The 9645-nt window shown below is 52.3% G+C and overlaps 5 protein-coding genes across 5 annotated transcripts; 3 read left to right on the forward strand and 2 right to left on the reverse strand.

Annotated features, from left to right (window-relative positions):
- Positions 1–1260: 1260 nt before the first annotated feature.
- Positions 1261–1958, reverse strand: H257_08137 (hypothetical protein; the record flags this gene model as incomplete). The annotated part of the gene is made up of 4 exons (XM_009833925.1): positions 1261–1332; positions 1388–1464; positions 1527–1625; positions 1688–1958. 4 exons carry the CDS (start codon positions 1956–1958, stop codon positions 1261–1263), a joined length of 519 nt encoding a protein of 172 aa, XP_009832227.1.
- A 674-nt stretch (positions 1959–2632) lies between these two features.
- H257_08138 (hypothetical protein) lies at positions 2633–3543 on the reverse strand (the record flags this gene model as incomplete). The annotated part of the gene is made up of 4 exons (XM_009833926.1): positions 2633–2869; positions 2917–3102; positions 3209–3351; positions 3402–3543. The coding sequence occupies 4 exons, from the start codon at positions 3541–3543 to the stop codon at positions 2633–2635; spliced, it is 708 nt and encodes a 235-aa protein (XP_009832228.1).
- A 928-nt stretch (positions 3544–4471) lies between these two features.
- Positions 4472–5663, forward strand: H257_08139 (hypothetical protein; the record flags this gene model as incomplete). The annotated part of the gene is made up of 2 exons (XM_009833927.1): positions 4472–4879; positions 4923–5663. 2 exons carry the CDS (start codon positions 4472–4474, stop codon positions 5661–5663), a joined length of 1149 nt encoding a protein of 382 aa, XP_009832229.1.
- Positions 5664–7466: 1803 nt separating this feature from the next.
- Positions 7467–7850, forward strand: H257_08140 (hypothetical protein; the record flags this gene model as incomplete). The annotated part of the gene is made up of 2 exons (XM_009833928.1): positions 7467–7685; positions 7719–7850. 2 exons carry the CDS (start codon positions 7467–7469, stop codon positions 7848–7850), a joined length of 351 nt encoding a protein of 116 aa, XP_009832230.1.
- Positions 7851–7883: 33 nt separating this feature from the next.
- H257_08141 (hypothetical protein) lies at positions 7884–9434 on the forward strand (the record flags this gene model as incomplete). Its single annotated transcript, XM_009833929.1, has 5 exons — positions 7884–8361; positions 8439–8716; positions 8773–9011; positions 9097–9194; positions 9295–9434. 5 exons carry the CDS (start codon positions 7884–7886, stop codon positions 9432–9434), a joined length of 1233 nt encoding a protein of 410 aa, XP_009832231.1.
- Positions 9435–9645: the final 211 nt, after the last annotated feature.

A 9645-nucleotide genomic window follows, 5' to 3' on the forward strand; every position in this document is an offset into this window, starting at 1 on the left:
ATTTGAAATCTACGTTAGTTAGATTTTCGTCCGCGCGTTGTTCCATTTATTATCTACGCAAGATGTGCGTATACAAGGTATACATAATTATTACTACGTGGCAATTTCAATCAATAATATTTCGAATGTCAGCAACATTTCTACCAGGTAAACTAGTGCAACACTTCTACCAGGTAAGCTAGTGCACCACACACAATTCTAACGCTGTAGTCGTAATTCTTGACCATCATCGCCGCACCTACCTTACTGTGGGAAGTATTTGATGTCCCGAGTTGGTTGGCAATCTTATCTAAGCTTTCTCTGACGAGTAATTTATTGGGCTATATAAAGGAACACACCCTAACTGTAGGGAGTTGATAACGCAGAGGAAATTGTAAACCGATTGATTGGCGTTATCTACATCTACATGCATGACTACAGTGACTATACTATATCTAATGCTATATATATACGTGCGCTCTGCAGAAGGAACTTCTGGTGTCCATGGCCGAGCACGCCGCACGCCAATCGAGCTTGGTCGTAAACTGACGTCAACTGTGACGTCTGTTCTGATTGGTCGATAACCCTATGACGCCACTGGAGTGACGTCGTTACACCCTACATGTAGTCAAATCTGATGGTTAGAATTCTGAGACCTCTTACGCAACTACTAGTGCAATCTAGGATACAGTATTGCGAAACGTTAGCAAGTGCAGCTTTGCAAGTGCAATTTTAGGATAACGTTAACTGTGAACTGCTTGACGACACCAATAGAAACTATTGTAGTAGCACACAAACTTGCCCTTGTCTGCTTTGTTGTTTCCCGCAATGCGCCAACACAAACAACCAAATGGGGGAGCGCCATCTCCCGTCAACCATGCACTTGATTTTTATGTCCGTTGCAGATAAAAACTAGGAGTGAGCAACTGTAGAAGTGGTAGGTGGACCCAGCTGGCCACTGATTGGCTGACCATGGTGACCGACACTTCAACTAGCTCCTAATACTAATACTAGTACTACTAGAGTATATCTAACGCGTTGGTTCACAGGATTGGCGCCAAGGGACCCCACCAAGGGTCCCTGTGTGTCATGGCAGGGCATGGCTGACAGCCACCCACCACAACACCCCCCCAGCAACGCCATTATACATAGGCCATCGCTTCGCTACTTCGCCGCAGTTGTTGGCTTCATCGCCTTGGTCAGTGTATCAAGGCATTCTTGTTGGCCGCCATCCGTTTTGACCACGGTTGGGCATTCACCCATTAGCTGCTTGAGCAGCTCTCATGATGAGTCGAAGTCTTCAAAGCCTTCCCAGAACACTTCCAACATGAATTCGCTCACATCGGGGACAAACTTGTGTCCCGCGATGGATTTGACTGACCTTCAGTACAATGCCTTGTTCGGATACATGTTCGCGGATTTCTTCTGCGACTTCAAAGCTCGCTCTTGAATACATCTTCACGCATGGCGTATGGGCTTTGCGTTCTTCATATGTCACCAGGTGTTGCAACATCACGGAGAATTCGCCGACTGACTTGACTCAGTACGGGGCGACCCATGTGATGAGCACTTGGGATGGTAGCGCTCATCCAACCTTGAGCATAGCACGTAGTCACCTTCGGTCACGTTGCTGGCGTCGAAGTCTTCTGTGGATTTCGCCGCCTTGCTCGTCTGTGATTCAGCACTTCCTTATGCATCGCTTGCATACTTGTTCGTAGATCGTCGAGGTTCTTCTGGATGTCCTTGTGTTGCCACTTAAGTTCGCAGAGATCCTTGTTCATGCCCACCACAACGACGTCCAAAGGGGTCGTTGGGTTGAGGGCCGTGAAGTGTTCCATAGGAGACTTGTTGGCTAATGACACTGCTGGAGTTTGGTTGAGGTTGGGCTGCACCACCGGTAGGAGGTAGTCCCATTCCTTCTCGTCCAACTGGTAGTCCCGTAACATCACTCGTATGACTTGGAGGATGTCGCGATTCATGCGTTCCACTGTGCCGTTCCGCCATGGACATCAATACATACTTGGCGCCGCTGTAGGCTCGCCCATGTATAGGTAGTCGAAGTGAATTCCTTCGTTTGCGTGCCATACGGTCTGTGGACTACCCTTCCCCCTTTCACATTAGGGCACAGTAAGCATCCCCGGAGGAATTCCGCCTCTCGGTCGACGAGGTGGTCGAGGTAGTATAGGCGCCTGATCGAGGCCACCAGTGCCGCGCGGCCACGGTGTCCCATGCTGCCACAGTGGGCGTCCTTCCATAACTCGCCATCATTCGTCGTCCTGTGCGGTCGTTCACTCGCATGTTTTTCTTGTGCCTGGCGGATGTCGTCGACACAGGGTCACACTAAGCTTGTTGTGGTCGTGTCGCTTTCTTCGACTTTATCGGGCGCCGTTTCTTCGTCCAATTGTGACCGCATCAGACGAGTACAGTTTCGCCATCACACTTGGCGTCGGTTGGCCCCAACGACTCATCATGTCCACCCAGAGGTTGTAGTAGACACCGTCGATGTGGATAATATCATAGCGGTAGTCGCCAATAATAGCATCCCATGAGCTTCCGAGCTTCCAGCGGGTTTGTGCTTTCCACTCTTCCCCGGGGGCAAACACATGGATCAGGTTCTTGTAGTCTCAGTACATGCGGAATCCAGTAGGCCGCATCACAAGTAGTTGAGCTTCTCGCACGCTCGTGCAATCGAGTACGCTTCTTTTAGGCACATCGTTGCATCATCACAAGGGTGAGATAGTTCAACCGACGCCCGTAACTTGGACTTCACTGCTTCGAACGCTTTCTTTTCGCCGTCGAGTAGTTCCAAGTGAACACCAGACGTGATGCGGATCTTCTTGCCCTTACCCTCGAGGGACTTTGTCAAGCATTGCTGGAGTGGGTTCACCGTCTATGCATACTCGGCCATGGAGTCCCGCAACCAGTTGACTCACACACAAATTGTTGCAAGTCACCCGCGTTCATAGGGTAGGGAATTGCACACAAGTAATGGATCGGTTCCGGGTCCCGCTTGACGCCTTCGCCACTGATAATGCGCCCACACCACTTGACCTCATGAGTGTACACCTTGGTTTTGGACGAACTCAGCTTGAAACCAAAGTGCTCCACTCGATCGAAGAATTTCTCACATAGGCCTCAACATTCTCGGCGTATACAAATATGTCATCAATCCAGATCAGCATCTTCTTAAACAGCATCTCCTGATAACACTCCTCGTTCGTGGATGCACATAGAGCGCGCTGTCCACATGACCCTGCATCACCCTGTCGGGGGTATACACGCAGAAATTGAGCATGAACGACAGCATGTCCCAGCTGTCCTCGTGCAGCGGGAACTGCCAGAAGCACTTTGGCAGGTAAAAAACCCCATCGCCTTCATCTCCCGCAGGATTTGGAGGATGGTTGCCTGGAACGGCATGGTACCGGTCTTGGGCTTGGTCATGGAGTTGACCACCCGGTAGTCGTTCGTAAAACGATAGTTCTTTAACACGTCGTCGTCCACTGGTCTGCTGTCTTCAGTGTCATGCGGCCATCGGGCTTCAGGACGGGGTTCACCGGACTGCATCATGCGCTTTGCTGGTTGCGCTTGATGACACCTGCATCGCAAAGTTCTTTGGTAAACAGATTGAGGAACCTCTCTTCAAGAAAGTTATGCTTCCGACCTTTACATCGGTACGGAACACATCCATCCTTAGGGGTCACCTTCAATGGTTTCACCCTTGCTGGGGGGTCGGACCAATCGAACTTGAGCCGCCATATATAATGTTTTTGTAAGGAAACACCACAAACCTTGCACATTTTCGATTGGAAATTGGTTATCCATGGCCTCGTTTATAAAATCTTGGAGTGCCGCTTTCACCTCGTCCTTGGCTTCGGGAAGCTGGGCCTTGCTTGCCTTGATACGGAGGGTGGAACGATGGGACTTCTCCTTGAGAGCGTTACCACCGTCCCCCAGGTCATCCCCATCATCCTCTAGCTGCAGGGTCGCCACCTATTCCAACAGCCGATCGATGTCGATGCCAATCGCCTTGAGGTTGTCGTCAGAAGCTAGGAACTCGTCGCCTTCCGCCACCACATAGCATCGCCGTTTTCCGGGGATCTTCACTGGGCTCGCTGCCGTTTGCAGCTGCAAGGCCAAGTCCACGTAAGCGTTCACTTCAAAGGGCAAGTTGTTGCATGCATTGTTCCCCCTTTTCGGCTTTTGTGACGGTCCACTTGTTCGCCGGTTCGCCAATGATCTTGATACTTCCTCTGTTCCACGAATCTGGCGACACTTCTCAACTGCTCGACCCCAAAAATTCATTTCTAGTCCAACATTTATGTGTAATATCACGTTCGAAAGACAATAAAAAATTAGAGGGAGTCTGCATTGACTGGACAACGTGAAAACTTCGTTTTCGCGCCTTAATTTGATTTCGCCATCGGTCCCTCGCAGAATAAAAAAAATCCTTGGTTCACTTTTCAAAACTACGGGACCTCAGCAACACAACACCATGGATAATTTGCGCGTCAAACGCGAACTTTCGTACGAGACTAAAATGGAGGTCATCGCTCACCTTCTACGATTCGCTGAGAATGGCAAGTTGGCGACTGCAGCCGAAATACGCCTCCATCGAACCACCGTATGCAAGATATGGCGCGCATTCCGCCGAAACGCTCGCATGCCGTTGTCAAGACCTGGTCGCGTAGGCCCAAAGTCGCTCTACTCAACTGACTACGTCGCCCTCGTGAGCGGAGTTCCCGAAGACCAGCGTACCACTTTACGCGACCTGTCGGTCGCCACTGGTCTCACACTTGGCACGCTCCACCGCAAGCTCCGCGACGGCACAATTCAACGCAAGTCTTCTCGAATCAAGCCGCTCCTCACCATCAACAACATGGTTGAACGCGTCGCATTTTGCGTACGAGTTTGACAGCATGTGGGATGTTGTACACCTGGATGAGAAATGGTTCAATGCCGACAAGGATCGCCGGAAGGTTTACCTCGTCAAAGGCCAGACAATCGGGCGACGCGTGGCAAAGAGCAAGAAGTTCATTCCCAAGTTCATGTTCTTGGCGGCAGTCGCGCGTCCACGATATGGCCCTGAGGAAGGAGTGAGTTTTGACGGGAAGATTGGGATGTGGCCTATAGTGAAATACGTGCCTGCCGTCCGAAACTCCCGAAACCGCCCAGCTGGCACGCTTGTGACTACCTTGGTGAACGTGGATGCTGTTGTGTACCGTGACTACGTTATTACGCGTGTGATACCTGCGATCAAGGCTTGCTTTCCAAGTGCTAACAATCGGGTTGTCCTACAGCACGACAACGCCTCGCTGCATCGATCAATCACTGACGAGGTTCTTGCGTGCATGTCAACGGATGGATGGAAGTTTGTTGTGCGGCGCCAACCGCCCAACAGCCCAGACCTCAATGTCCTTTACCTGGGTTTCTTTGCGTCCATCCAGTCGCTACAATACAAGAGTCGATCGATCGATGATGTCATTCGCTCAACACTGCCGGCTTTTCAAGCGCTCTCGTCGGACAAGCTGGACAACGAATTCGTCACGTTTCAGGCCGTTATGCGCTTGGTGCTAGAGCACAAAGGTGACAATCACTTTCGCTTACCTTATCTGACGAAGGATGCATTGCGTCGTGCCGGGACCCCTATGGTCAATGTTACCTCTCCTGCATCTTTGTTGGAGTAGCGTGCCAAATTGTTTCCAGTGAGGTTTTTAACCAATAACATGCATTCATTTGTGTTTGAGCCAATAGTACAGAAATGTCGCCAGTAATGTGGAAAAAGTGGAATTTTTTAACGTCGCCAGATTCGTGGAACAGAGGAAGTATGCACTCGCGAAACTCGCTTTCATCCAGGTCATCGATGTTGATGTCCCACAGATACAGGCAAGCAGCTTCAACCATGCTGCGATCAGCTGGTTCGATGATTGGAGCCGGGGGGCAGCTTTAGTGCGCCAGTCATGTCGCATTCTCTGGGCGTTCGCCTTGATCTTCATTTCATACCGGTCATGTTTGCGCTTCCATGCCACCAGAGAGTCACGGTCGACAGTCGTGATGGGGGCGGTTCTCGATGTCTTTAAGCACCAGTGAAGGTCCACCCTGGTGTGGACTACTCACTGGAGTCTATCCTTAATTCCATGGTTGTGTTGTCCACTGCTGCGCTGATGGCTTCCACACAGGTGAGTCAAAAGCAGCTGTCAATCGACGGGCATGTTCCGCCTTGGCCTGCTACGTAGTCGATTTTCTTGTTCTATGGTTTCGCTTCGCGATTCCGTCTACATCGCTCCACATTGGCCTTCCGACGTTCGTCTTCGCTTTCACTGTCGGGTCGATAAGGTTTTGCCGCCTTGTCTCGCTTCCGCTCTTCTCTCGCCACTTGCTGTCGCTCTTGTTCTCCACCCTGATCGGTCTTCTCATCATCGTAGTTTTCCAGATCGGCATAGTCGCCTTCCAAAGACTTTTGGCAATAATTCCGGCGCCGATCGGTCGCTGGCCGTGTTGGGTGGTGGTGTACTTCCGTGGTCTCATTATCATAGGGCGAAATTGACCAAGATTCCAACGACTAGTACAGGGTAACAGTCGTAACCTGTGCCCCGGGGTACTATTCTAGAGTACTCCTGGACCGATCCTGGATTACCTGGGTACCTCGCGGGCCAACTTCAACCTGGTCACCAAGCATTACCCATGACCGTAGAATACTTACTTAACGTCGGAAAAGTACGACGTCATCGCTTCTGCTAGATAACTAACCATGACTTTCACTTCTTTCCTTCTTCCCACACTTGTGTCTGGTCTTACGCTCGCATGCGCCACACCTACCTTGTGGACCCTTTTATCGTCAAATCCCAGTGACATTCTGGTGGAGAAGCAGGGTAGGCGTTTGCAAAGGGAGTTGAAAGAAGAAGAGGAGGATGTCAACGGAAAACCAACCATCGATGACGGCGCGGCTAGTCAAGACGCCTTGCGGGAGAAGCCCCGGAACCGCGCATCAAGCCGCCGAAGAAATCAGCACTACTGGTCATGGGTGCTAACTTGGCTCTTGAGCCTTTGTCACCCCATGCCGGGATTGGTATCGAAGATGGCTCGCCGTTGAAGAATCAAGATCGAGGTTATCCGAGCATAGTCAAGCCCCCAGATACACCTCCCTGGATGGTTTGGAGAACGCCTTCTCCATTCTGGGACGTACCTTGAGTACCCCGTAAGCTCCTGGTCGCGACCATGGTAGTAGCCGATGAAGAATGCCGCCGGATTTGAAGATTACAACACCATCGCCTCGGCGCGGGCGACTCGCAATTCCCGGTCGATGATGAAGACAGTACTCTCGGTAGCGGACGAATTGAATTCCCGGCCGATGACGAAAACCATCCTCCCAGCAACACGATCCTCCCGGGACATCGACGGACTCGAGGGCTCAAGGAAGTCGTGATCCCCAGGAGTGGGGCGTTTCTGGGACAAGATTTCAAGACCATCCTCTCGGCGCTTATCACTTAATGGCTAGACGCTTCAGGGAAGTATCGCATGACTCGACACTCTTGTCGAAGGATCTGCCTGCTGCTGTCGAGCAGATGGCCATCGTTGAGGAGTTCTGTGTTGTGTCTGGGGCGCTTTTGAACCAAGCCAAATGTCAAACTCTGGTTCTCACCGGTCACCTCGACCCTGCCGACACTGACGGCAGGGGTCTCCTGAACATTTTGCCCACAGGCCAACCTGTGAAGTACCATTAACTCATGCTTGGCCACCAGCTCCCAGCCGACCACCAACTCAACCTCGTCCACGAGAGGTTTATGGCCAGCTTCCAACAATGGGGCTGCCGTGCTCGGACGCTCCAAGGGCATCGGTTGCTGCCCAATACTGTCATGCTCTCACTCATGTGACATGTTACGGCCGCTCTACCTGTGCCACCCGCCATGGTACAGAGCTGGCAGTCTATGCTCAACCGCTACATCCTCGGCCGCAAGTCTATTCCTACAGACCGTCACCATCCTTTGCTGACTGCACGTCTGCCATTTGACTCGAAATTAGGCCTTGGGCTACCTCACATTGCGTCCAGGACCCGTGCGCAACGGCTACAGCTCCTTCAACGTGCCATGTCCCTGGCAACACCTGACCGTCCACGTTGGCAACCACTGATTTTTCGCCAGTTTGAGAGGTGTATGGGTCGGCTCCATCGTGTATCCAGTCCATTTGACTTTTTTATTGTACCACCCCAACTACAAGTCAAAGTAGCTCACGCTGTGGGAACTAAACCCTCTGTTGATGGATGTGTGGAGACAGTGGTCGGCTACACTGATGGCTCGCGCATTCAGCTGCCCCTGACCCCAGTGACAACTATGCAGCTTCCAGTGTGGCTTACGGACTACGAGCCCACCATGTGGAATAGCAAATGTGCAGCTCGCAACTCCCTCCCAACTCGACGGTGGTATAGTCATGGTGCGGTGCATACACCCAGCTACGATGTCTAGCCGATATCGTTGCCGTGCACGGGCGATGGCCCACCCGTCCGGAGTTCATGGTTATGATGTGTCAGGGCAACCCAGAGGTCCCAGCGGAGCTCGGCAACGACAGACGAATGCAATGGGCCCCAGTGTATCGTTCGGGGATGATTTACAACCATCTCACTTGTGTCTACGCCAGGGTCCAGGGACTCAGTCAGCCCCCCCTGCCCAACCCTGCTAGGCACTCCTTCTACGGCCTGGCTAAGAACATTCCCTCCCCTTTCGAGCTCTGGCCACGGCGTATGGTGTTAGCCTTGGCCTATCATGCCCCAGCTACCGAGACACACCACCCCATGCCCAGCACTGCCCGAGCCACCACTGCTTCCCTCAAAACTATGTCAGGCGTGTCCAACAGACCTGTCAGTTGCCTCCACCGGTGCATCGGGATGTGTGGCTATGCATCCTGTCCGCGTGCTCCCTGTTAACTGCCGCTTTACCTACCTCCAAGTTGAGCGTCCCGATGCCATCTGCTGTGCTTACGGCTGTGGTGGCGTGGAAACGCAACACCACGCCTTTCACGCATGCCCCCAAATCCACCCAGTATGGGCGTTTCACCGCGACGCCTAGAGGCACTACGGGGTCACCTTTTCGTGGTCGACTATCTCAGACCTTGACCATTTTACAGTCAATGCGCGCGGTCGCCATCTCCAGGATGCCCTCAAGACCCTATGGATCCTTCCCATAGCCTCAACCCTCCACCTCATATGGACCAAGCACAACAAGGTTCAGTATGAAGCGGCGACTCCGCTGCCTCCCCCATCGTGGAATGAGCTGTCGTTCCTTGACTGGACGATGTCTGTCCACCGATGACTCCGCCTACAAGACGCCGACTGCCCTCTCCGTTCATCCGTCGTCGAACTTCTCCAAATCCTCCGCGTCCAAGCGCCCTACCAACCGCTGTGGACCAAGTGCCCCTACACTCTGCTCCTTACGCCGACCTCTGCGACCGATCAGCGCCATTAGCGTGGACCCGTGTGCTATGGGACGTCAAGCACATACCAAGTCCAACTACCAGAGCGATTCAAGACCGCATGGTGCTCATCATCATCACTGCGTTGTTCCACGAACGTTCCGATACCCATCACCCTCGCGTCCATCACACAGTGTACCGCAACACCTGGCTCTCCCAATCACAGTATTTCTTGGTACCTCTACGTATTTATTTCAAAACCTC

The sequence above is a fragment of the Aphanomyces astaci genome (assembly GCF_000520075.1).
Source record: "Aphanomyces astaci strain APO3 unplaced genomic scaffold supercont1.17, whole genome shotgun sequence".
Taxonomy (NCBI): domain Eukaryota; phylum Oomycota; class Saprolegniomycetes; order Saprolegniales; family Verrucalvaceae; genus Aphanomyces; species Aphanomyces astaci.